General features: G+C 32.4%; 3 protein-coding genes and 1 long non-coding RNA gene across 26 annotated transcripts; 1 reads left to right on the top strand and 3 right to left on the bottom strand.

Moving 5' to 3' along the window:
• Nucleotides 1-1,255: 1,255 nt before the first annotated feature.
• On the bottom strand, nucleotides 1,256-6,820 carry LOC108205096 (uncharacterized). Of its 22 annotated transcripts, none has more exons than XR_010288262.1 (12): nucleotides 6,342-6,808; nucleotides 6,134-6,229; nucleotides 5,771-5,848; nucleotides 5,593-5,667; nucleotides 4,332-4,455; nucleotides 4,105-4,235; nucleotides 3,839-4,016; nucleotides 3,261-3,332; nucleotides 2,751-2,838; nucleotides 2,450-2,660; nucleotides 1,663-1,734; nucleotides 1,256-1,553 (listed from the first exon to the last, which is right to left on the bottom strand). It is a non-coding gene; the product is annotated as an uncharacterized LOC108205096 (long non-coding RNA). The 22 variants fall into 22 exon arrangements; XR_010288260.1 differs by having other exon boundaries at nucleotides 2,450-2,657; nucleotides 6,342-6,806; XR_001803876.2 differs by having other exon boundaries at nucleotides 2,751-3,161; nucleotides 5,771-6,229; nucleotides 6,342-6,820.
• Nucleotides 6,821-14,968: 8,148 nt separating this feature from the next.
• Nucleotides 14,969-19,265, top strand: LOC108204616 (aspartyl protease family protein At5g10770). Its single transcript, XM_017374141.2, has 2 exons — nucleotides 14,969-15,432; nucleotides 17,813-19,265. Exons 1-2 carry the CDS (start codon nucleotides 15,228-15,230, stop codon nucleotides 19,069-19,071), a joined length of 1,464 nt encoding a protein of 487 aa, XP_017229630.1. The 5' UTR covers nucleotides 14,969-15,227; the 3' UTR covers nucleotides 19,072-19,265.
• Nucleotides 18,416-20,941, bottom strand: LOC108204618 (protein ENHANCED DISEASE RESISTANCE 2-like). The gene has a single exon (XM_017374142.2). It carries the CDS (start codon nucleotides 20,347-20,349, stop codon nucleotides 19,486-19,488), a length of 864 nt encoding a protein of 287 aa, XP_017229631.1. The 5' UTR covers nucleotides 20,350-20,941; the 3' UTR covers nucleotides 18,416-19,485.
• A 133-nt stretch (nucleotides 20,942-21,074) lies between these two features.
• Nucleotides 21,075-24,180, bottom strand: LOC108204619 (uncharacterized). 2 transcript variants are annotated; one of them, XM_064086111.1, is made up of 3 exons: nucleotides 23,991-24,177; nucleotides 23,819-23,908; nucleotides 21,075-21,448 (listed from the first exon to the last, which is right to left on the bottom strand). In XM_064086111.1, the coding sequence occupies exons 1-2, from the start codon at nucleotides 24,087-24,089 to the stop codon at nucleotides 23,849-23,851; spliced, it is 159 nt and encodes a 52-aa protein (XP_063942181.1). In that variant the 5' UTR covers nucleotides 24,090-24,177; the 3' UTR covers nucleotides 21,075-21,448; nucleotides 23,819-23,848. The 2 variants fall into 2 exon arrangements, with proteins under 2 accessions (XP_063942181.1, XP_063942184.1); XM_064086114.1 differs by lacking the exon at nucleotides 21,075-21,448 and adding an exon at nucleotides 21,457-21,940 and having other exon boundaries at nucleotides 23,991-24,180.
• Between the last annotated feature and the right edge of the window lie 3,807 nt (nucleotides 24,181-27,987).

Here is a 27,987-nt window from a genome sequence, read left to right as displayed (position 1 = left end):
TATGTTATATGTTGAACCATTTTAACAACTGATTATGTGGAATTAACCTCCAGCCGCATATTCTTGAGCTACATAACCGGATGTTTCAAAACCCGTAGACACGTGGGTTCATTCATGTTCTGACCCTTCTTTTGCCAGCCGAAAATTGTTCTTTTGCCAGCCGGCTAGTATTCTTGCGTGTGCGAACGTGCTTCGCACACGGTGATGCTTATATTACTCCCTCTGTTTTTTTAATATATGACGTTTGATTTTTTGGCACACACTTTTAAGTGCTTTGACCGGGTAGTTAAAATTATTATTTTTGAATTTTTCTTTTTATGAATAAAAATATATAACCAAAATTTTAATTCACAAAAAAAGCAATTAAAAAAAATAATTTTTGCTATCCGGTCAATGCACCTAAAGGTACGTGCCCAAGTCAAAAGTGACATATAAAAAAAACAGAGGGAGTATTTATATTCAAATATTTGATTGTAATTTGTACTAACTATATCGCGTAGACCACAATTATTATGCCTTGACCCATATCTTATTATTTAATTTGCAGGCACAGGTCCACTGGTTGTATATCTCTGCAAAAAACCTGAACCTGAACAAAGCCTTATGACACTGAACTGCATTCTATCACTGTCTCCACACATGAAGATAATCACCAAAACAAATGAACGCGGTAGTAGCTCTCAATTATATGCGATCACACTTGGAATGCACCACTCAATTCTTGGAAGTCTGATTAATTTTTATTCTTCATTAAACCAGTTGACCACGTGCCGAAGTGTTGGCATATGGCTCTTTGATAACAATACCACCTGAAGATTTAGCTATAAGAAAGCATTTAACACCATAAATTTTGAAAGTCATGTTGTTTAAAGTGTTGAGTAGCTTATTTGCACTACTACCATGATAGTAGGTGCCAGATTTTGAAAGACTTCACCAAGGCCAAAGTTGAGTCGAATGTTCATGCAGTCCAAGTTAGAGTCCGAGTTAAAATTCAGGTCTAATACTCGCTTCACATTAATATAATGGCAATGAACATCTACCAAACCAGAATAGTTACGGAGAGCATAACCAAATAGTAATTTGTAATTTGTAATTTAGAATCATAGTCTCAAACCTGCCGACCAAATGAGCAAAGCATGATATGCAAAGCACTAACACATTGTTAATTGTAATAGCCACAAAACTTAAAGTAATGGTCAATATAACAGAACTCAAAGTAACGGTCAATATAACAAAAGTAATAAGAAGCAGGCTGTTTTCAAGAAGATGAGGTCTATATTGAGTAAGAAAAAGTCACATTCTATAGCAATCTTAATACAATATATGAAAGCTACCGGAACATTTCTGAGCTACATGAAAGTATTACAGGAACATTTTTGGGAACCTACAATACCAGGCAATACTCAGAATACACATGTATAAAAATAAAGATACAAATTTGGACTAAACGTCATGATTAGACAATGATGCAGCATCATATCGTGAGGCTTGAGTTAATTTTTGAAACCCATGACATGGATGATTGGATTGAGTTCGATTTGGAATATTGGAACCTACGTTGTAAGTAAAAAAGGAAATAATTAAAATGCATTAAGGGAACATCAGGTAATTAAAGAAGTTAATGAGCAAATAATATCCGGAAATCACAAAAGTTTATTTCACCTGATGCTTAGGTAGGATGCGATGGCATCTGGCATTAATTATCGGCGAGAGTTAGAGTTTCCAGACGTGAACCTGGATTGAAAGTATTATTTGATCTTATAAGTATAAAAGGAATAACAAAATAAAGGGAACATAATTATATAACAAAAGAGTTTTCCCTGACATTACTTGTAGTATTTTAGAATGTGTTAAGACTATAACATAATTTGGTCTCACAGTGATGTCATGCATACTCATGCTTAAGCTTACTTGGCAAGATCATATTTTTATTTATGTTTGGCCCTTATAGAATGGTCCAAGTGGCTACTAATACATATTATGTATTAAAGATCTTTGAATCTTTAAGGAAACAAATGACAACAAAACTTCTTTCTGAGAACTTATGCACTCTGAGGGGTGGCAGCCCTTATACTATGTCTACAAAGATCTTTTATATTCCATGAAACTAAATTGCCATCCCGGTACATAGGACATACTTGACTTGTGGATTGGCAAATTAGAAGTCAAATGGGTTTCTTGATCAAGTCTACTGAAAACAACAAATGAGGGTGCAAATGTTCTCCTACAGAGAAATAGAATAACTGCAGATCTCTCATGCCTCCTTATTGCCCAGAATGCTTATTGTGCCCATAGGTCATAGTGACTGAACCAACAAACAGTAGATGCGGCATTGATCCCTCATATCATTTTCTCTTGTTCAAGAAAAAATTCTGTTTTTCTGAACTAACAAAGTGCAAACAGTGGCAAGGATCATTATTATAAACTAAGCATCAGAAAATGGCATTACCTGATGCATGGTGTTGACTCCCATATTTCTTGCACTGAAGATGAGATGATGTACCAAACGCAAGCTTTATTCTGGATGTTGTATTTGGATTCACGTTCTCACTTGAAGCATACATCTCATGAACTGCAACATGACCGTCTCGGAGCCGGTGTTGCTGCACCCCGACTTGTGGATTGCAAGACATAACTTTGCTGGGTTGAGGCCAATCCTGCTGCCACGCAAACCGTATAACAAATACCATAAGCATTAATTTGCAAATAAAAATTATTCAAGAAAATAAATTACAACTATAAACTAAAACCTTGTATAGAGTTCTGCAAATAAGTTCAACAGAAAATCAAATTAGGTTGTGCTTAAATTGCCAAGAGTTCTGCTTGAATCCAAAGTTCCTAAAATCAATTAAAAAGACAAAATCAATCATGCATTATAATGAGTAATATAAATAATCCCACCTGGGTATTGACAAATGCAAGACTTGAGGATTAATTATCTAGCTCATTTCTTATTATCGGTTCAAGTATGCAACAAAAATAAAACAAAATTAACACACATCAAACACTTTATATGCACTGTCGATTGCTAACTCAAACCCCAAATCCCAGAACATAAGACTGTCTAATTTTTCTTTTGTTATGTTTCTTTTGAACATAAGACCTCTATGACAGAGCCCGAACCCCTGTATGTCATCGGTATTCAGGACTCAGGAAACGACCTGTTAAATTCAAAAGTATAAAAAAAGAAAATTGTAATAAGATAATTGGATAATTACATAAATATGAAACAACGTGACAACGAAAGCAAGAGTATGTACCTTGCAAGCTACCAAGAGGAAGGTGGGTGTTTTTCACATTACTCTGTTGGTCACGTCCCGTCAACACACTACCTATATAAACAAAAGCCGGAAGGACCTGTAATCACAGCAAAAGCCATGTGTACTACATACTATGTTCAGCTAAATAGCAACAGTTTGATTCATAACCATTGGGATGTGAAATAGTTTTTGTTTTTTAATTTCCTCCTTGTACATGTTCTTATGTAATGATGCAGTACTTCATATATATTGGAGGAGCTGTATAAAGAGAGTTCTTGTTTATCATACAATGTCTAGATTTGCTTTGGCTGGTGCATAGAATTTTTTTTATAACAAAAATAAAAACAAAATGGAGGTCAAACTCACATGTCAGCGCAGTTTGAGTTTATATTACAAAATTTGAACCTTATGTTTAACTTTAATTTAGCTCAAACTCATGTTATAAATTTTAGCCACTGTTTACAGATTTTAAACTACTATTTTCAAACTTGGTATAAGTTATGGTCACCGATATGAAAATCAAAAGTAAAATAATTTAACAGTAACAAAGATATGAAGTGCAATTGTGCAAGACAAACCTGAAATCCGTCCTTATTAAGCTTCTCAATAGCAACCAATACGATCTCACCTTCCATCAATAGGCTTGATCAGACGCTTGAGCTTTTGCTGATCAAGGGGCCCCTCATTGATCATACCCACCATCAGTAAGTGCCCTGTCATTCTTCTTAGCCACTCACAAATTGACGGAAAGCCAGGCTACAAAAGAAAAAACAGCAAATAGTCAGGGCAAGATGATGATTTTATGATAATTAATGCGAATGCTAACGTGAAAAGTTTAAACTACCTGGACGCCTAACACCGATTTTTTCCAGCTCAGGAACCACGACAGTGATTTCCGAATCAGGGCTAGACATACTTGTAGTATTTTCCGGGGTATGACGGTCCAATAAATTGAGAGACCCGGTATTGAGTTTACTATCAAGAAAATTCAACAATAGAATCACAATGATAATTGCTGGAAATGATATTGAAAAAATAAGCAACTAAAAAATATCAACAATTGCACCACACCGTTAATTGTGTCTTGTATCCAGTTTAAACAATCACCGAGAATTATTGATCAAAAGACAATCAACAATTGAAAAATAGCTCGGATTGCCAATTAATGTGCCCTTCTCTGAGATCTCGCCTGATCCTGTTGCAGCAGCATCCTTAGGACAGGTATTTTAATTGGTCATGTTCTTTTGGTCCTACTTTGTGTTTATCAGGGTATATTTTTACATGCAGTTATATCTCATAGAACAAATTTCCTGAGGTCTATCAAGCTAGGCTTCAGTCTACTGGCCAGTTAGTGGTAGTAAAAGTGCAAAGGCCAGGAGTTCAAGCTGCTATATCAGTAGATATATTGGACTATTGGTCTTGCGTTATCTTGCAGGACTCATTAGAAGAATTGGAAAAATTAATATTGATCTGCAGGTAATGTTGCGATGTGTACTTGAAGAAGCGAAAAAAGAGTAAAATGCTTAATTTCTATCATAAAGCCTACAGCTTATTACTAAGAGTTCTGATTACAGCAATCAAGTTATTGGTGTTTAATTTGCAGGCGATTGTTGATGAATGGGCATCAAGTCTTTTTTCGGGTAAGTACAATAAATAGATTTTATTTGCCTGATATCTGTCACAAATTTTTGAGTTATGCCTATCTATTTTTCTTTTGGTTACCACTATGATTATTGCAAGTTTACTACATAAAAAACTTTTGTATAATCAAGTTGACCTGCAACAAAAGTTAAAATTTTCATATAGTTTACATCATAAGTAGCTCCTCGGTACATATTACATCAGTTACATAAAACCACAAAACCTTAAATCACAACTCAAAATTTAATGTCATAAAACCACAAAACCTTAAATCTTATAATGTATACCACGTTTGGAGCATCATATGAGGAGTCAGAGGTGTCCGCAGAATCAGCTTGTGCTAAACTACTGATCATATGACCGAGTTATATTTTACAGCTTATTAGGTTCCGCAATGGGCTGAAACTACACTCTAGGCAAATAACAGAAGCGAAAGAAACTCAACGAAAAAATAGTAGAAATTCATATTTATAGAGAAGTGGAGGTCAGTCTTTTCCAATTTATATATTAATATCATATGTAAATAAAATTTAATAAATGCAGAAACTATAGTTCTAACAATGCTCCAATAAAACCTTCCAAGATATCTTAATTAAAACATGTGGGTTGGGGCCTAATTTTAACAAAATTTCAACTCCAAGTAAAGAATATAAACATCAACTTTTCGTAGATGGTTAACTGAGATACTTACCAGAAAGATCAATGCCATGCAGCTGCCTCTATGATGGTGTCAGATATCCTTGACCACCACCAAGACCGGTAGTGCCTGAGCAGAAGAAGTAATAACAATGTTTATGGATTCCAATTCACATAATAAATCTCTGAGACAGTATTTTTCTCAATTGTTTCAGCCGGATAAAAGTGAATACCTTCTGTCTGAGTTGAATTCCTGACTCCATGACTTCGATTAGTGATTTGAGACCAAGTACCAGGTGTAGTATTGGAACCTGAAATCGAAGTTAACAATGAAATACTCAGAAATACAGTATAATAAAAACACAGAGTTATAATTTATTTTAAACGTCATGGATAGAAAATGACGCATTATCATACATGAGGTTTGAGTTGATAAACATAAAAAGTATAAGTATCATACAGAGGTGTGACACGATGAAATAAACATAAGAAGTATGATCAGAACAATGCAGGGGAAGATACGAATGTGCCTGGGTTAGTGAAATTCGAAAATCACTGAGAAAGAGGTGGTTGAAATCATGGAGAGCTTTACGTGCCGCAGATTTTGAAATGATCCTCGGATGATCCACCAGAGTCCGGGTCATACAGAATTATAAGTATCATCAGTATAAAAATCCTTGAAAACTGCTTGCCTGTTGAAAATCATAGAGAACTAAATCAAACACCTTGTATGCATTAGTCAAAAACTGTTTGCAAGAAAGCACTAATGAACACCAATCAGATTAGAGATAATAGAACAATAACCTATACATTGGAATCTCCGCTCATATGTCGCTGAAGTAACATGGTTCACATATCATGGAGTGCAGTGTGAATTACAAACACGCCGCTGCTGCAATTACAGTTACAGTTACAGTTTAACCTACTTGCCGATCTCGGAGAATTGGATGATGGAGATGGTGGATTGTCCATTGATTACTACGAAGAAACACATACTGCCATCCTTATCCGTTGCACGTCGATGAATGAACTCTGATGAACCGCAGATGATGCTGAATTCGAATTTGAATATTTGGAGACTGGTGAAAGATGGAGGAAACCTCCCCTGAAACTATGGATCGTGGCAACTGCAGCATAATTTCATAAGTAATTTCATAAGGAGTGATGGGTCGCCCGTTTTCCTTCGGATTTTTCATCAAACGCCGAAGAAAATAGCAGCAAATGTTCCTGGGTCGGAACCCGTTTCGAAGTGGGTAGTCCAAAGTAAATTGGAAATTACAGATCAGACCCTCTGCAAGTAGTAAAAGAAAAAAACAGCAAGGACAGAAAAAGTAAATTTCCAATTTCTTTGTATTCACAAATTAGGATTATATAGATGTACGTTCATTTCAGTAAGATAATGATGGATAGAATAATTTTTATGTGGAGATAGTAGATACTCAATTTATTTCTTTAGTAAACAAGTAATTTGTTTTGACCGGAAAAGATCACCATTTCAAATAACAATACTCTCTCCGTTTCAAAAAGTATCAAAAAGTATGACGTTTTGATTTTTTACACAAATTTCAAAGTGTTTTGAACTAGCACCTAAAATCATCAATTTTCCTTTAAAAAAATTATATTTTAAAATTTTGACTATATACTTTTATTTTAAACAATAAAATTTAAAAAATAATAAATATAAGTACGTGATCAAAAGACTTTAAACTACGTGCAGAAAGTCAAAGCGTCATGCATTTTGAAACAGAGGAAGTAGTCAATTTTTTTTTTCTTCTAATTTTGAAATAAAAACTCACAATATTATAGTATGTCATTGTACTACCTATATAAAAATCACTATAATCAATCAAGTCGACGACAAGCAATGATTGCTTTGGGAATGCAATAATGCTACGTAGAGTAAACATGAAGTTTTGGTTGTGATTAGCACAATCACCTAATCTAAGTTCTGCTTGATTAGTTATTTACCAATAATCTACAGAAAATAACTAAATTATGCATATGATTGATTATGAAATCCACGCTCTCATTTTCAAGATATGCTGGAAATAAATATTATATAAAATATTGCTTTTCATGGAAAAAAAGAAAAAGAATTACTATACCATGATGGTGATTTTCTTTTGATATTTAATTGAACTCTTTTATTTCCTTCGTATGCGAATCGGCATGAAAGTATGTACTAGAAATAGTGAATTTATCTTATTTAAGAATAAATAAGGGTCCCGCAAATAAAAGAAATAAAAAGAACTGTCATCTCAATTTTTGCTCAATTTGAAGTTTTTGGGATCAAGTACATTTAATTTTTTTAGTTAACACTTTAATTTAAATTTAGGCATTTTCATTTTTCATTGTATATATAGTACAATCATTATATTTGTAAATTAAATTCTGTTTGCATAAAGTTTAAAAAAATGAATATTTTGATTATAATTTATATCGTTGTGTTAAAACCAAAAACATCAAATAAAAGACAAAGAAAATATTAATTATTAAATTAGACTTTAGTCGACACGTGATCTTTGGAATAATTTCAAATTCAAAAATTTCCGAAGTAATATGCAAACTGGTCACTGTACGAGACATAACCTATACGAGGGGTCACTATACAGGACGTTCAAATCACAAATTCACAGCTCACATGCGAATAAAACACAGCTCGTAAGATTCAACAAACAAAACGCAACGGAAGATTCCAATTTCCAAGCCAACGAAGGTTCAAAAATCACATGCAGCTTGGAACAATTGAGTTGAAAGTTTCAACTCGGTTAAAAAGGTTTGGAGTTAGCTTTCTTGTTCTTGTCTCGTTTCGTAGTTTCATTGACGACTGCAGATCCATCGGATATGACATAAAACACTAAACTGCAAGTCTCTGCGTTGAAAATTTTAATACTTCCACTTTAAACTTCATCGCGTTATAATTTTCTTTCTTAAAGTCCAAATTTTGAAGATTGGGATTTTAATGAATTGTAAATGTCGCAGAGTTGATAGGATTTAAGCACAATACTTCAAAATCCCATTAATATTGATGGGATTTCAAAAAACTTAAAATATACTGAAAAATACCACAAAATCCATCATTTTATGAAATGCAAAAAAATCCATCAGTATTTGAATACCATCAGATTTTAATGGGTTTTAAACAATCACAATTGAATACCATCGAATTTTAAAACATAATTTAAAATCCCAATTGAATACCATCAGATTTTGTAGCATAATATGAAATCGCAATTGAATACCTCAAAATATTAATGGATTTCAAACAATCCCAATCAAATACCCTCAGATTTCATGAATGCAAAAAAATGTTTTAGAATCTCAATCCAATACACCCCTCTAAGATACACATTTCTAAATCCTATAATCGTATAATCAATATTATTATTTTAAATTTTCTTTTATACAAATATTTAAATTTTTTTAATAATAATTTTAACGAGATCAAAATATTTAAAAATGTATGACAAAATAAAACGACGAATAATTTGTTAGTTGAAGAAAGTAAAGCCTAAAATTTGGAAGCGTGTGAGTATTTTAAAATTTAGTTTGGAATGGCAATTTCCCAATAAAACAAAGCACTTGTTTGTTCTGATTTGTTTTTACGTAGAATTTATTTACGCGTCTTCTAAATTTTATGTCTTAATAATCTCGAATTATAATTGGAATAATATTGGACTTATTGAGTTATTGTTGGAAAAGATTGGGATAAAGTTCTCGTATTAGCTGTACGGTTATTTGACTCGGTCTATATACCTAATTGGTCTATACCTAACTAGCAAAATTAATATAATTTCTTTCCAACTTTTTTGAGTATGACATTATGATTTAAAGTATGACTAAAATCCTGACGACAAAGAAATTATGAATAGCAAAAAAGAATGAACCAGTTTCAACTTTCAACTTAGTGCCTATGCTGCGGGTTTATAATTATACCTAATAATCAATATACTTATATAAAGGAGAAGCGAGGGGCGTGTAGGTGGCGCCTCTCACATCGCTCTGTTCTATTTTTCTAATTTTCTGGAATTTTTGAATGAAAATGAAAAATATCAAAAATTAGAACTGCCTTTTTTAATTTCAGGTATATTAGAAGCAAGTTTCAGAATCTGATTTTGTTTCTGATTATTTATGGAATATAGTAGCTTGAAAGTTTTAATCTGATTTTGTTTCAGATTATTTAATTATGGGAAAGACAGATTATTTATAGAATATAGTAGCTTGAAAGTTTTAATCTAATTTTGTTTCAGATTATTTAATTATGGGAAACAGTAGCACACAAGTCTCTCTGCACCCTATAAATACCCCTATAAATTGTAAGGTTTTGGATCATCTAAACACAACATCCTATCTCTTAATACCACAACCCTACCTCTCTCTCTGCTGATAGTTATCTTGCTCGATTTCTAACTCGGAGGTGCCGTTTTTCTTCAACGACAAGTGAAAGTTGTTTATACAGGAAAAAAATATAGTCTTGACATGATATTGATGGTTGATATCAATAAATTAAGTATTATTGATGTATGTTTGTTGGTTATTCTTTTATAATATTTGTTTTGTTCATCAAACATGTTTGTTGTTGTTAATTTTTATATGATTTACTTTGCATGCAGGAAAAAATTATTCATGCATTATCTGTTTCCGTTCAAGCAATTTTTAAGAGGGTAGTTATAGACCGCTATCTCACAAGTTTAAGTTAGATGTTTTTGTGCATAATCAATCCAAAAAAAATAGAGAAAAAGTTACTTTTAAAAAAAAAAACAAATAAAATTAAGATTTGTCATGCTTTAAATTGTTTATTACGTGTATAAATTTATTTTCATTTTTTCACCATATATTATAATCCAATTTTGCAATTTTATATATTAGTATTGGTATTACATCAAGATTTTTATAATATAAATTTATGTTTATATTATATATTTTTTATAGACAGCCACAAAATTATCTTATTCTACAAATATTAATATTGAATCATTAATATAATTTTTATAGGCCGCCGCAACGCGCGGCTTCTCAACTAGTATACACATGATTAAGAAACATATTTAAATTAATTTTACTTACAATTAAACTTCTAGTTATAAACCATAGTGATTAATTTAATTTACGCGAAATAGTCCATTAAACCGCATGCCAATTATTAAGTGTTCTCGAAACAATAATTATTAGTCTGTATGAATAGTTTTTCCAAATAAATTACATAGAAAACACACGCAAAATTGAATTTCAAAATTGGAATTTAGAAAATTAGAATTCTCGAAATTCAGGTGATGGCGGGAGAGAGCACCAATTAAGGCAGAGCTTGCCTCTAATTTTCCACTGAGTTTCCATCACACAGCTGGCTACTTAACTATAATGAGCATGCTATCACTGTCTTAACATGCATTCAGTTAAAGTAGCTTCCGGTCACATTCAAATAATTATATTATATTAGTATCTCCTCTAATTATTACGTCATCTTTTCCTTTCATTGTCTTTTTTCATGTTTCCGTTAATCAATATACTTATATAAAGGAGAAGCGAGGGGCGTGTAGGTGGCGCCTCTCACATCGCTCCGTTTTATTTTTCTAATTTTTTGGAATTTTTGAATGAAAAATATCAAAAATTAGAACTACCTTTTTTAGTTTCGGGTATATTAGAAGCAAGTTTCAGAATCTGATTTTGTTTCAGTTTATTTATGGAATATAGTAGCTTGAAAGTTTTAATCTGATTTTGTTTCAGATTATTCAATTATGGGAAAGACAGATTATTTATGGAATATAGTAGCTTGAAAATTTTAATCTGATTTTGTTCAGATTATTTAATTATGAGAAAGAGTTGAAAAATATCAAAAATTAGAACTACCTTTTTTAGTTTCGGGTATATTAGAAGCAAGTTTCAGAATCTGATTTTGTTTCAGTTTATTTATGGAATATAGTAGCTTGAAAGTTTTAATCTGATTTTGTTTCAGATTATTCAATTATGGGAAAGACAGATTATTTATGGAATATAGTAGCTTGAAAATTTTAATCTGATTTTGTTCAGATTATTTAATTATGGGAAAGAGTAGCAAACAAGTCTCTCTCCACCTATAAATACCCGTATAGATCGTAGGACTTTGGATCATCTAAACACAACCTCCTCTCTCAATACCACAAACCTACCTGATAGTTCTTTTACTCGATTTTTAAAGGAGAAGCGAGGGGCGTGTAGGTGGCGCCTCTCACATCGCTCCGTTCTATTTTTTAATTTTTTGAAATTTTTGGATGAAAAATATCAAAAATTAGAAATACCTTTCTCTTGCTCGATTTCTAATTCGGAGATGTCGTTCTTCTGCAACGATAAGTGAAGGCGGTTACAGTAAAGGTTGTTGCAAGCAAATGTAGTTATATACCGTTATATTGGAGTCGACAAATCCAAACACGGGAAAAAAATATAGTCTTGACAGGATATTGATGGTTGATGTCAATAAATTAACTATTAATGATGTATGTTTGTTGAATATTCTTTTATAATATTTGTTTTGTTCATCGGACATGTTTGTTGTTAATTTTTATATTATTTACTTTGTATACATGAAAAATTTATTCATGCATTATCTGTTTGCTCCGTTCAAGCAATTTTTAAGAGGGTAGTTATATTTAAGTTAAATGTTTTTGTGCACAATCAATCTAAAAAAATTGGAGGAAGGTGACAATTTAAGAACATGATTATTTTTCCAAAAAAAAAAAACAAATAAAATTAAGATTCGTCATACTTTAAATTGTTAATTACGTGTATAAATTTATTTTCATTTTTTCACCATGAATTATAGTCCAATTTTGCAATTTTATATATTAGTATTTGTATTACATCAAGATTTTTATAATATAAATTTATTTTATCCTACAAATATTAACTTGAAATATTAATATATTTTTTATAGACAATCATAAAATTATTTTATTCTACAAATATTAATATTGGATCATTAATATAATTTTTAAAGGCCGCCGCAACGCGCGGATTCTCAACTAGTTGTTACTATTTGTAAATCAGAGATACTGGTTTTATTATCATATTTTGATAGGTTTTACCATATAACTAAAAATAATACTCTTTGCTATATGGTTAAAAAATATAATTATATATCAAAAACGAAATGACATACAAAACTAAATGGGAGGAAGCATTAATTTATAAAAAAAACTTATTAAATAGTTTTTTCTAAGGAACTTAAAAGTAATTGCGAACTTTGTTCTATTTCTTTTTTATATTGAGTTTGGAGACTGATTTTAAGGTAAACATACGAAAAGAATAAGAAAGGAAGTTTGTGACAGAATTTTCTAATTTTTGATTAATAAATTGAAAAATATATGAAAAATAATTATGACATCCTAAACTCACAATTAAGTAGATGTATCATGTATACCTGATCGAATAACAAATTTATAAAATTTTTGAATTTTTCAATATTTAATTAATAAATTAAAATAATACAAGAAAAATAATTATGAAATCTTAAACTCACAAGTAGATGTATACCGGATCCAATTATATAATCTAGACAGTGTCTTTGCATCTCCGATCACGTAGAAGTATAATATCATTTATGGTATCCAAATTCCAAACTTACAACTAAATGTATACGGACTAGTCATACAATCGGCGCCAAATTGCTAGCAAATTAATTATTCTTCATCTAACCGCTTGGGATGTTAGAGTATAGATATAATAATTTTATATTATAAAATTTTTGAAATATATAAAACTCAAAATAAAATATAAAAATATATAAAAAAAAAAAAAAGGTGTAAAAGTGTAGTAACTTTAACCAATCAAGCGTCAGAGTTTGAAATCAAATGAACCGGACATCCATCCCAAAACCCCACTTGTGATTTGTGAAGGAAGAGTCCACCTAATGTGTTACTCTAATATTCTATTGTGTGGTGATTGATAATGGGAGCCTTGATAGTGGCAGAGACAGGTCGTGTCCATGATCTTTGTTGTTTATCATATGTCCAAATATATAAAGCTAGCTTGCGTAATTAGTTCCATAAAAATTTCAATAATTATTCTACCTGGTTTCAAGTTTCAACTGTATGCAGTACTAGAAGCCTCAACATTTTTCTACAAATTTACATAATTAAATAATAATATTTTGGGGACTCGAAGTCGGGAACTTGATTTAAATGACCAAGTACTCATTGCTGCTGGTCATGTTTTTCCACATATATCTACTCGATTTCGAAAGGCTTCTACCACCAGTGGGAGAAGGGATAGAATGTAAACAACCACGGGGACGGAGGGAGTAACAATTAAAAACGTGCAGTATAAAAATCATCAAATATATGAATATTATTAATGTTTTATTTACTATTCTAATTAATTATAGAAAATGTGGAAAAAATTAGTGAGACTTGGAATAATAATAAAATATTATCAAAGGACTTCTGAAAACCTGAAATATGTATTCTATATTCCTAGCAGATATCTAGCTTTCAGCTCCAGGCTTGCTGTAGATGCATGCAGATTCCAGCAGCATATAAACATGTTCTGCATTAAGAATTACTACTCTTAAGAAGTTTAATAATTAGTACTAGTAGCATTGTGTGCAGGGGGTATCTAGTAAGAGGCACGTGGGGACACATGCCTCCCTAAAATTTTATTTTACATTTTTCACCATTCTAAATTTTGCAAAATTATAAAAGTGCCCCCCAAAAATTTAAAAATATATAGATGTTTTTCAAAAATTTGCTTCGTGCCCTCTTAACATTTGTGTGCTAGATCCGCCCGTGATTGTGTGGATCACTTGGATGTTGTTTTGTAATGAAACAGGAGTTGCATGCTAGAGAAATGGGAACCCAAGTCTGATTTCAACTTCCCTAGTGTATCTTTTGCTACTTTATTTTTACTAGGATTAATAATGAGAGCACTAGTCATGTGGGGAAGACCTAAATATATATGTACAGCGATAAGTGGGGAGAAGGAAATGATGAGTCTCCGTTATCTTGGAGCATTATGTGCGACTCTGGGTGCTTTGTACCAATTCTTAGTGCCCCTATGCTTATATTCCGGGGTATAAACTATTTTTATTTTTAATCTAAAATATATATATTTATATAACAGATCAAAAATCAATTTAAAATTAAAAATAAGTCACACACTACTCACTTTAATTTATAAAACATCTTAAATTAAAATTAGTCTATAATAAAAATTAATATTATTTAGATACCTTTTAAATAATATAATTTTCTTTATTAGTACTTATATGTAGCATTTTCAGATTTATCCAAGTTATAAGTTCTTTTTTCAAAAATACAGCAAAACTTTACATAAAATCTCAATTACAACCGATTAACATGAAATACGATTTTGACCGTATTTTTGAATATATTTTATTTCATCAATTTATTTATATTTTGATTTTTCTCAAAATTTTTGATGAGAAATAAGACTTTGAGAAGGGTGGGAGGACTTGTTTGTAGGGGAGAAAATAGTGTGTGAACCCACTGAGCATATAATGGGTGAAATTTGTCCTGCCTAGTGGGTGACCTGGAAGAAGAGCTATAATCCAAATTTATTTATACAAGTTAAGAATACATGAAAACCATACATCTACTCACAAGTGTATTCTAAATTCATCTATATAAAGGCCTAGTGATTGTGGCAAGATAGTTGGAAGAGCAGCAGCATTTTGTAAAAAGAATTACATTGCTTTGCTCAATGGGAAATCCCACTGCTGTTTCCTCCTCTAAATCACTTCATCATTTCATTTTTATACTCATAGCAAGCTTGGTCCTGGTTTCTTTTTTCAATAATGGAGCTGCAGCTGCTGACAGAAAGCTCTTGGCCTCAGAATCACATGAGTTTCATACCATCAAACTCAGCTCTATTCTTCCAGGCTCTGTCTGTGACTCCTCCTCACAAGGTTCCTTTCCTTTCTTTCTTTAAACTATTTGGTAAATTCTCTTGAGTTTTCGGTTTATAAGCTAGTCATGAGCTCAGTCAAACGGGCATATGCACACATACAATCACTTAAGTATTTAAACAAATATTGTATCATTAATTTCTACATGTTTATGTGTAAAACACGTTCCGTTTCCGAGTCAGAGTATTTGTCGTCACTATTTCCGGCCTTAGGAACAAGAGTAATTTCATGAACCAGAATAATAATTTAGCACGGGTAGTACAGTATAGAATATGGACAGAAACGTAAGGGACACAGCATTCATAGACATGGAATATTTTTGGCCATGACTTTAATATCTTAACAGATGGTTAAAAAACAGGTTCGGGTCCTGACATAAAAATGTTGGTCGTATCGCAACAGATGGTAAAAAACAGGTTCGGGTCCTGACACAAAAATATTGGTCGTTTATGTTAAGCGGGAAAAAAATCTCATAACTTGTTCAACGAAAAATTATCTCATAAATTTTTCATAAATATTCTGACCAAATACAACCAAAGCAATGTATCACGGGTGATACAGGCCTAGGGCTGGCTTTCCTGGCTCCTAACTTTTAGGTTTTTCATATTCCAACATATTTTTCAGTTCCATTTAAATTCTTTTTTATTTTTCGACAAGATTCATATATAAAAGAAAAGCTAGAGAGATATCGAATCACATAAATTAAAGTTTTTTTTAAAGTTTCGGTCTTCACTCTACTATAAAGTTAGATACTTGAATCATTTAGTGATAAATAACTGCTGGCATTCAATTATTTATGACATTTAGTAAAAATATTTTATTAGCAGTAGTTGATGCAGGACAAGAACTACCTGCAACAATTCACACACATGTGTGTGTAGAGATGCCTGTATATCTGTTAGTATGTATTATGCATGTATATATATACACACCCCCGCGCAAAAGTTTAGTTGAATTTTGATGTGAATAGATAGTGACATTCATTTTAATAATTCATCGTGGGCACATCAGAAAAATTAGACTCATATGAAGTCACTGTATACATAGTTTTGGTTGTCCGAATTTCATCGTTTTATGTGTCAGAAGCTTATGAGTAGCAGAACATAATTTAAATTTAAATAATTTATATTTTAATAACCTTTACATTTTTATAAACTTTGTATGATTTTAGAATAAAAAATATAATAGATTCCAAGAATTTTACATTTATTAATATATTTAAAATTAATATATGTAAAACCTAAATTTAATATATTATTGATATAAAGTGAACCTTATATACTTCTGTGAATTTTTTAAAAATATTATATATGATGATTCACATGTTTAGTTGAAAATCTTAACATACATTATTAGAAGAGGATCAAAAAATTTATCATATATATCAAACTAAAAAATATGTATATGTTTGGCTTTTATAATAGTATCGGTTTTTCTATGGTGTGCCCAAGGGCACACACTAAGCACTAATTTTTATGAGTTTGGTGCATTCTTATTGATCATGTAATCATAAATATGGATGGCCCCCCTGCATTTACATCAACTCCACCAATCAAAATCCACTAAACTCATCAAATTTAGTGCTTAATGTGTGCCCTTGGGCACACACTAGAAAGACCCTGATAGTATAGCATAGATGCATGCTTTAAAGTACTAATGTCTTATAATAACAAATTATTTAATATGATACATTATCTCAATACTTTATTTTTCGATTAATTTCAGCACAAAAGGAATATTGCCTCTTGATCCTAGTAAAGACAAAAAAAAAATGGTATGAAAATATGCTTGAAGCTCTATAGTATCAAAATATTATTTGTCAATGGCTTTTACTAAATACAATAACTCTGTTTCATTTAAATTATCTTTCATAAATCAATATTCCTTTTACAATATGTACATGCTTAGCAAATGAGCTTCTGTATAACCCCACTAATAGTCTAATACAGGTTGATTTCACTCTCATGCTGGCCCAATGCCGAGGCAAGTGGAAGCCTAATCATTGTTATATATGGTTGCTGACACTAAATTATGTATCAACATGATAAGAACAGTGTCGTAAAAAGCAGGAATCAGACTTAATCGGTGAAGTCACGGGATAAGGATTAATCGGGGATTAATTGAAATGATCGGAGATTAATTGGATTGATCGGTAATTAATCGGAGATTTAATCAGTTTGACGAGTTACGAAACAGGGTTCAATCGGTGATTAATCGTGATTAATCACCAACTTTTAGAACAGAGGTTAAGAATAGATAAATTAATAGGTAATCATAATTAATCAAGATTTGTTGTGTATTTCTAGCTATCGATGATATTAGGAGAAGGATTTACGAGGATCGTATATTAAGTTCTAACAGTAGTGTGATGATTTAACAGGTCACAAACTACCATCACCATCATCACTCAAAGTAGTGCACAAACATGGACCATGCCACAAAACAAAAGAATCTTCACTGCCATCAGCATCAGAACTCCTGGCCACCGATGAATCCAGGGTGAAATCAATCAACTCCCGAATCAGTTTCAGCGCAGCTCGAAACACCTTCGCTTCCACTGATTCCGTCAGGCTTCCAGCAAAATCAGGCTCATCATTGGGCGCTGGCAACTACCTTGTCCAAGTCGGTCTGGGAACACCAAAAAAGGATTTGTCGCTGATTTTCGACACTGGCAGTGACCTTACATGGACACAATGTGAACCATGTGCAAGATCATGCTATGACCAGGCTGAGCCAATTTTCGATCCTTCAAAATCCTCTGCTTATTCGAACGTCTCGTGTGGTACACCAGCGTGTAATCAACTGAAATCCGCGACAGGGAACAGTCCAGGCTGTAACACAAACACATGTGTATACGGGATCCAGTACGGTGATCAGTCCTTCTCAGTAGGTTTCTTCGGGAAAGATACATTAACGCTAACTCCAACCGATGTCGTCCCCAATTTCTTCTTCGGATGTGGCCAAAACAATCAAGGTCTGTTTGGTCAGACTGCTGGATTAATCGGACTAGCCAGAGATCCTCTTTCTATTGTTCAACAAACATCGAAACAATACGGACAAGTTTTCTCCTACTGTCTTCCGTCTAGATCCAGTGAAACAGGTTCCCTGACGTTTGGACAATCATACGTCTCAAAAGCAGTAAAATACACTCCGTTCTCTAGTTCGCAAGGCACAACATTTTACTTCATCGACGTCCTTGCAATGTTCGTAGGCGGCCAGAAACTTCAAATCAGTCCTACTGTGTTCTCCACCGCTGGATCTATCATCGATTCTGGCACTGTCATCACACGTTTACCTCCAGCAGCTTACACAGCATTACGAGACGCGTTCAGGAAACAAATGACCAGTTATCCAATGGGGAAACCAGTTTCCATACTCGACACATGTTACGACTTCAGCAAGTACAATACAGTGAAAATTCCAACCATCAGCATTATTTTCGGTGGGAACACGAAAATTGATATTGATGGTTCCGGAATTCTGTACGCTGTCAGCTCGTCGCAAGTGTGTCTCGCCTTCGCCCCTAACAGTGATGCATCTGATGTGCTAATCTACGGGAATGTTCAGCAGAAGACTATGCAAGTTGTCTACGATGTTGCAGGAAACAAGTTAGGGTTCGGGGCTAAAGGGTGTCTTTAAACAAGTTGATTCCGGTGTCGATAATTGCCAGAAAATATGACAGATAGCTTTCAGTCATCGGAAGAAATGATTTTAGGCTATAGACATCAAATATTATTATTGCAAGAACAAAGAATGATAAACACATGAATGTAAGATCAAGTTCTATAAAGTGTATACAATTTACATATATGAATTACATGATTCTGAACTAACACCTTCGGGTTTAAGGTGGATCGAATGTATAATCACGATAACAAGAGTTCGAGAGTTCGAGTCAGTAACATTATACTCATAATGAGATGCAGAAACTGCTACAATGCCAACACTTATCATCTAATTATAATATGAAGAACACAAAATGCAACAAAATTATTTTAACGAAAAATCAGTTTTCGTTTTAATTAGTTTCTTAACAAACCAGGAATCATTAATCTAATTAGTACTAAGACTACCAGCACCTCCAACTTTCTTATTAAACGATCTCGTCTCAACGAAACTCGCTGACGACATTTCCATTTCCGAAATCCTGACCGCGCCAAACAATCTCTCCGGTAACTCCTCTTCACACTGTGCTTCTACCATGAATCCCATATCGATCGTCACCGCCGTGACGCACCCCAATGCCAAATGCAAAATCGTTGTCGCGATAGCTGAGCTAGCAATGTCTACATCAATCTCAAGATAATTGTCACCTCTATGGTAACTACAACTCAATGCTTTTCCTAATAAACACGCAGAGTAGTTTCCGACGGTGTTCTTTACAAGCCACGGTCCTTTTACAATCCGGTTCACCATCTTAAACCGGCTGTTGCGAAAGGCATCATCGCCGTTAATAAATCGGTCCAAAAGCGAACCGGAAGCAATAGGATCATCCGTCGAGAAATAAAAAACTGCACTGTGATTCTCACGTCCAGGCATTTGTAGATTCACGGCCATTACAAATGACTTCATGTTCTTACCTATAGATTGCGCTTTTCTCAAAGCGTTCATTACCCGATTATCTGTTCTCCCCAATACATGGTCCAATTTATCATAGGATCTCAACCAATCGACACCGGCTGGTTGAAGAAGCCATGGACCAGACGGAGCCTTAGCTTTTTTGGTAAAATAAGTTTGTGATCGGAGTGAGAAGAGGTCTCCTGGCGGTGAAGCCCAGCCGTTGGACCCGTGTTTCAGGTCCACGTGCTTCAATGATCCACCATAGATAACCTCGTATTTCCAGTCATCTTCCAATAGTTTTGCACATTGCTCAATGCCAGAGCATCGGCGCTTAAGCTTCCGCTTCACTAAAGACATTCTTATGTCTATATATATGTTTATGATTATATTAAATCGGAGAAACAAGGGACAGATGTGTTTGATTTTGTGCAATGAAAGGGGAAAAAGAAAGAAGACCCGCAGCTCTGGTTCTCCTTCCCCAGAAATGATGGAAGGGAAGGCTATTTTGGAGGGAGAACATATATATTGGTAGTTAAATTCTAGGAGAAATTACATTTATGCCTTTCATTTTTTTTCACTGGCCTGCATTAACTACCATGCAAACTGTGATTACAGAACTATGATACTCTATGACAATATATAGATGTGTATGTGTACTGTGTATAAATAGGCTGTCTATAAGCAAATCAAAGCGAAAAAAGAGATTTCCCTGCCATCCATAATTGCGATAATATAAATGACAGAAATAACAAAGGATTTACTTTGTCAACTTCTATTGTCTCCTAAGGGGCAATTTTGTAACTCGTGTACTTGCACAAGATGATTAGACTCTATTTTTGTAAGTTAGAAAAAGTTACAGCTAAATTTCAATACTGAGCATTTTGGACATAAATATTAGCCGTACAAGTATTCGATGCTGCAATAATTTAATCTGCACTTATTGATGATATATATTTCTTGGTCAATTTTTTCCTCTTAGCTTAGGATAATAACGTTTCCACTTGACTTCGCATGTCTCAAATCAAGAAATAAACAAAATAAAACACGTTTCCACTTGACTTCGCATGTCTCAAATCAAGAAATAAACAAAATAAAACACTGAGCAATATGAGAACAACATGAAATTTTGTTGTACATCAATACAGGCTTAGTAGTTGGTACTAATTAAAAATCAGTAGGTGAGATTTTAATTGTACATCATTACAGGATTAGTACTTCAGGCGGTACACACAACTAAAAGTGTTTCATGAATAAATTTTAATATGACTAGCCTTAAAATCTACAGCACCAAGTCCAAACTGTACTTACCAGGAAGATACACCCAGATCGGCACAGCAATATTTCATGATGTCCTTTCAGAATACAATTTAGACTGCATATCTATTGCTATCTTACGATTGTGTATTAGAAACTTGGCTTCTGCTGATGATATAAAATCCATTTTGGATCATGTATTCTCTGTAGATAAGAAAACGAATATGATGATCAGGACCCGCGTGATAAAATACAAATATTTAAAGAGAGAAAATTAAAGAGATAATGGAATGTAGGTGTATGTTAAAAATCACACACTGTCTCACACTAACTTTTATGCCCAAGGGGCCGAAGCAAAGAAGAGAAATAATGTCAGAGGAGTTGGCAAATGAAAATATAACATTAAGACATATACACAAAGGGAATAAGACTAGGAAAGCTATATCTTTTACCACACGCTCAAAAAAGTAGAATCTCTGTTAATGTCTTTTAACAGGAAATCACCACGTATCATGAATTTTATGGATAATACAGAGTTATAATGATATATTTTCACAAGCTTTCATGCAGCATTTCACTAACAGAAGTAGGCATGAGATGACAGTAAAAAACCATAACTTATAATGCAGAATAAGCAGTTGTTGAAATCCTAGGCAAAGTGATGAGCTAGGAAGGAAAGCATGGCACCTACCGCCTACAATACATGAGCGATTGAGTGGTTAATGATATTTTTTCTTCAAAACCTTTGTAAGCTGTAACACTTTATAAATTTGTGATCAAAGAAAATTTAACTTTTTAACTTAAAATACTGAATAAGTTTAAATCATATATGGCACAAGAAACTCTTTTTAAGTTCGTGAAATCAAAAGCTTCAAGATTGATAAGCTATGACAGCCATCAGTATAAAAGATAAGCACGAACACCCACGCTACATTATAGATGGCCCCATTACCAATATCTGACACAATAAGTTTGTTAAGCAATAACATTTGGCCATTTATGACAGTAATGTGAAAGTTATTATTATACTATTGCGTGTCAATTAAAGGGCACAATTCTGAAATTAATACAAGGTGGAAGTCAATAACAAAACAGCGATTTTGTGAGCAAGGGAACGAATACATATTAGAACCACCAAAGTCGATATACTACAATAAAAGGTCATCCCCTATTTCAGGTATAAAATGGTGAAAGACATGGTAACACGAACCACATAAACACCTGGTGATTGAAGAGCCAATAGTTCACTAAACCGATTGCATGAGATTAGTGAATGACATAATGCATCCTTATTGTATAACCATAAACAAGAATCTTAGTTAAACAAGCATGGTAACAAAACTATAGTAACGCTACTAATAATTTTAACAGAGTTCAAATAGCAAATAATAATATGATAACAAAAGAATAATTTTCTTATAGGTTGAAACTTTGCCAAGAAAAACTACATATATCAGCAGTATATGTATATGTGATTGAAGAACAGTGACGACAACTTAGAAAATTCAATCTTGATCACTACATATCTAACATTTTGCATGCAGCAGATGAATGAAAAAGTAGAGTAGAGCTTGAGGGGACAGAGAAAGCAAGCAGACTTCTCCCTCCACCTCTGCTCACATCAGAACATGCAAAAACATAAAGCGTCATAGTCTAGTACTCAAAAGAACAGTAAACATTTAACTGCTAAACGGAGAATTTTTCACAGTGGTCACATCTATACATGTTAGTCTGTCTCCACTAGAAAACTATGTAAACATGGTAAAAGCATTTATGGAGTACCATATGTTGTGTATGTGTAGCATCTAAACTTTGAGTAGTCTCTACTACCTTAAATCTCGATACTTTGATTATGTGATGAATTTGAATTGGATAACATATTAAACTAATTATTACTCCGTATATTACTCCTGTAAACACCATTCCATAAAAGAGGGAGTTTTTAAACCTTTCTGTAAAAAAACAATATGAAATTTTACAAGTTCAATATTATAAAGCACAGCTGTGAAAATCCAAGGAGAGGATAAATTTCGAACCAAGTAAACAAAAACCTTACGCAGATCAGAGTCAGACTGCTAAGATGAAACATATACCACCAAATTGAAGTACTGTGCGTAAGGTTTATGCAAAGCTTCAAAATAATATTAAACATCAACGATTTGAACCCAATAAATGTGACACACACACACAGACACTGCATAAACCATTAAAAAAAAAATTCATAATCTATCATTTAAGAACCCGAAATCTAAAAGATTATAACGGGACAACCACCCCACCCACCCCTAACCCCCGGGCAAAAATGTACACCTGCTAAAAATTTCCAGTAGCTTCATAATTTTAGCAAAATGCTTAACAAGAAACTTAAACATCAAAACAGAACCTATTCCATAATGTACAAAGAAACGCAAAACTGGAGAAATTAATCAAGTGGGCAGTTCTAAATTTACACATACAGCAAAATTAAACCACAAAAGAGACAAAATTCAAGAACTTCAACATATGGGTACTCCTACTAAATTCACACATTCAGTAAAATTAACCACAAAATAAGCAAAATCAAGAAATTTACCATATGGGTAATTTTAATCTTGAAGTAATTCTAGTGCTTCTTTCTCCTCTGGGGTTGTCTCTCTGTAGCTAATCTGTATACCCAGTAAACCTGTTGCATTCATACATAAAAACATATGAATTGGTGTTGCAAGAGAGCATAGAAAGGGTATTTTGGGAATAATTGAAATTACCAGAGCGAGGACGTGAGCTACTATAAGAATGACCACGAGAAGAGGGACGAGCTCGAGAATCCATGGACGATTCGACGTCGTTTTGGGCTGATCCGCCATTAAAGTTGACTAGAGAGTGATGTTGACTCCGCTGAGGTTTAAAGAGAAGCCATTTTAACTAGTTGTTGTTTTATTATTGTTTTTCAGTGTTCTAAAAATCCCCAATTTAATCGATAAATCCCCGATTAATCCTCTGCAAGGTCGGCCACCGATCTGATTTTCGAAATCCGATTAATCCTTATATATATTTTATAATCGAAGTATATGTGATAAATTATTAAAATTAAGATACTATATTACTTTAAATATGAATAATTATAGAGTTTATGAATATAGTAAATATATTAGTTACTAAATAGTTAATATAATAATAACTAAATATTAAATAATATTTTAATATTAAAATAAACCCGATTTTAACTCCGATCAATCCTTCCGATTAATCCCCGATTTCCGATTAATCCTTGAATCGGTAGCTTAACCGATTAGGTCCGATTCCCGATTTCTGTAACACTGTTGTTTTTAATCAAATTTACATTTTTCTTAGAAATTTTTAAATGTATAGAATATTAGTTAAAATCAATAAAATTTAATAATCTTGAAAATATTAATTCATCCATTTTTGTTGCGAGGAAAAAAAAGGAAGCTCTAGTTAGCTGTGACTTTGTGATCACGGGGCATGTTAAACGGTTTTCTTATGATAGAGAATTAAAACGAAAATTTTTAATTTTTTATATGAGTGATACTTTTAAAAGTAAATAAAATATAAAATTTGAGAAGTTTTTTAATTATATTTAGAACATTTTTTTCTATTTCAGAAATACTTAGAGAAAAATGAAAACTAATATACCATTTTTCTCTTTCTTAAATCGGAAGACCCGACATAACAATTTGATATAATGATAATTGGCAGTAAAACGTAATACGAAAATCTTTTTTTTTTTGAGAGCAAGAAATACGAAAATCTAAAATACAAATTTATATTAATCTGTCATAATTCAAATTGATTGAATATATCTAACTTAATATAATTAAACTTAAAAATAATTTAGAAGTTCATTTGATTTCATCTATACATTTTCTTTATCAAAACAGTATACAAATATAAAATATATCAAAAAAATCCGAAATAGTATATATGGTGACAAATTCATGGAAAGTAAATACCATAGCATGTGTATCATTGTGAATTTATGAATTTTCGTGGTGGTGATGATTGCATATATTCGAATATTTCTAATTCTCAATTATTATTTGCTCTCATATTTTTATTAATTAATTTATGTCTTATTATTATGAATTTCATAGATGGATGAGGAAAAGCAAAAAAAGAAAGAGAAAGGGACAAGAAGAGTAAAGCGGGAGAAAATGGAAAAGAACGGGTAGTATCCAAAGAGAATCTTTAATTTCTAGATCTAGTCTCTCTCTGAATATATATTAATGATGAATTTCCAGATTATCCCGGGCTCTCCGAGATTCTCAATATATATATTTTCTGACTTACCAAAAAAAAAAATGATGAATTCATGTTGGTGTATTTTTTTCTCTGGAAAACACACTTTAATTAATCAAAACATAATACAACTTGGATAAATAATATATTAAAACTGATTATCTAATTTGTTCTTTAATCATTTAACTCATAGAGTTTAAAAATTTTTAAAGCTGAAAGTAAAATCAAAACCTAAATGATTCAAATTACATCAACATCCCAATAAGCAGTAATATCACAATTGATATTATCATATTAAAGTCATTATTAGTATTACCATGTCAGCTATCTACATGTCGGATACCAGCGATAAACATATGCCGAAAATGTAAATTATTAATAATGAACAATCTTTAATTATGAAATATGAGTTCCTGTCATAATTACCACCTTCTTAAAATGTAAATGTTATGTACCTTCCCCTCCTATATAATTGATTCATGATGGTGATTTAGCGCACTTAAAGTTGTTAATTTTAACTTAGTATTGTTGATTTGGTGCTTGTATTCCTGTTGATCTTGTTTGAATTTGGTGTGTTTTTGCTAAAATTTAGTTAATTCAGATTTGGTATTCGGGATTGTTGTTATTGAACATGCCTTTATTATTATTTTTATAAATAATTTAGAGCTCTTATTTATATGATTTAGTTGATAATTTTTGTGTGATATAGATGGGACTAGATTAGAAAAATACGGAATCTTTGAGCTTTGCTATCAAAATTAATTCTTCACAAAAATTTGAATGAATCTGGTCACCTCTTGTCACCTCCATAAATTCCTTGTGGGACTGCAACACTAAATCCAATTTTACTACAGTAGAATTCATCTCCAGATCTGTTTTTCTTTATTGTGACAACTGCCTCTGCTTTTGGCAAATCGCAACCATCAATTTTACTACTCGGCTGGTAGTTGTTTTGCTCTTGCTGTATTGCGTAATTCGTATTCTAATCCGTTCAATTTTATCAGATTCAAATTCGAATCAGATTATATAGGACATGATTCATATTCTAATTTGTAAGATCATGGAATTTCAGTTCAGAACTCCACTTCATTTATGCTTAAAAAACAAAACCTTAACTCACATAAATCTGTTGAAATCATTAAAAATAATAATTCATAAAATCAAAATATAGCATTTTGAAACACAAACATTAATTAAATTATAAACAAGTCTTTAATAAACTCTGGAAACTTAGAGGGGTGTATTCGATTGGGATTTTAATGAATTGTTTTTTAGTCTGTGAATTTTAATGGATTGTGTTTGATTTTGATTTTGTGCGGATTCTTGATAAAATGTCGCAGAATTGATGGGATTAAAGCACAATGCTTCAAAATTCCATTGATTTTGATGAGATTTCAAAAAACTTAAAATACACTGAATAATGCCACAAAATCCATCATTTTATGAAATGCAAAAAAATCCATCAGCATTTGAATACTACTCCCTCCGTCCCTTTTTACTTGTCCCTTTTGAAAAAATAACGCATCTTAAGAAAATGTTGGGTGGATATCTTGTTTTCATACATATCCCTAATAAACGTAATGAATTAGATAGAGTTGTGTATATATATGCTAGTCAAACATTGGAAGTTGTTACATTTTGAAAAAACATACAAAAAGTTGCTTTGAAAAGAGAAGTGGACAAGTAATTTGGGACAAAATTTTTTTTCACAAGAGACATGTAAAAAGGGACGGAGGGAGTATCAGATTTTAATGGATTTTAAACAATCCCATTTGAATACCATCAGATTTTAAAGCATAATTTAAAATCCCAATTGAATGCCTCAAGATTTTAATGGATTTCAAACAATCCCAATCGAATACTCTTGGATTTCATGAATGAAAAAAATCTTTAAAATCCCAATCTAATACACTCCTGTTAATATTTATATAAGTTGCATTAATTGTGAAAGAGTGGAACGTTCAGGCATTCGGTAAAAAAACAAACAGAAGGCAGAGAGATGCCAGATCCATTGTTGCCTTTGTACTCCCTCCGTCCCAGCCAATTCTTTACGTTTGGTTTGGGCACGGAGGTTAAGAAATATGTATAAAGTAGTGGAAAAGTGAAAGAAAAGTGGGTGAAGTGGTGGGTTCCATTGATTTTTAATGTATAAAAAGGAGATAGTGGAGTAAAAGTAGTGTGAAAAGTAGTAAAAGTAGTGTGAAAAGGAAGGAAAAGTTGGGAAGTGGTGGGACCCATTAACTATTTTTGGTAAGTTTTGAAATGTAAAGAATTGGATGGGACATCCCAAAAAGGAAACTGTAAAGAATCTGGTGGGACGGAGGAGTAGTTTGTAGTATAAACCACTAGTTTATTTTATATTTAATATAATATATTATATATATAAATTAGAACAAATCATTTACGGATAAGATCGTATCAAATTCATATCTTACTTATGTTAGACCAGATTTTTCTAAAATCATATTTTTATCTACCCAGATTCAATATTAAATAATTTATATC

Source organism: Daucus carota, chromosome 1 (assembly GCF_001625215.2).
Source record: "Daucus carota subsp. sativus chromosome 1, DH1 v3.0, whole genome shotgun sequence".
In the NCBI taxonomy this organism is placed as follows: Eukaryota; Viridiplantae; Streptophyta; class Magnoliopsida; order Apiales; family Apiaceae; genus Daucus; species Daucus carota.
This window is presented reverse-complemented; position numbering and strand designations above follow the sequence as displayed.

Coding starts and splice junctions, on each gene's coding strand:
- LOC108204616 (XM_017374141.2), top strand. CDS start 15,228: ATGGGAAATCCCACTGCTGTTTCCTCCTCTAAATCACTTCATCATTTC. Junction 15,433..17,812: donor CTGTGACTCCTCCTCACAAG/GTTCCTTTCCTT, acceptor ATGATTTAACAG/GTCACAAACTACCATCACCA.
- LOC108204618 (XM_017374142.2), bottom strand. CDS start 20,349: ATGTCTTTAGTGAAGCGGAAGCTTAAGCGCCGATGCTCTGGCATTGAG.
- LOC108204619 (XM_064086114.1), bottom strand. CDS start 24,089: ATGGCGGATCAGCCCAAAACGACGTCGAATCGTCCATGGATTCTCGAG. Junction 23,909..23,990: donor TAGCTCACGTCCTCGCTCTG/GTAATTTCAATT, acceptor TGAATGCAACAG/GTTTACTGGGTATACAGATT.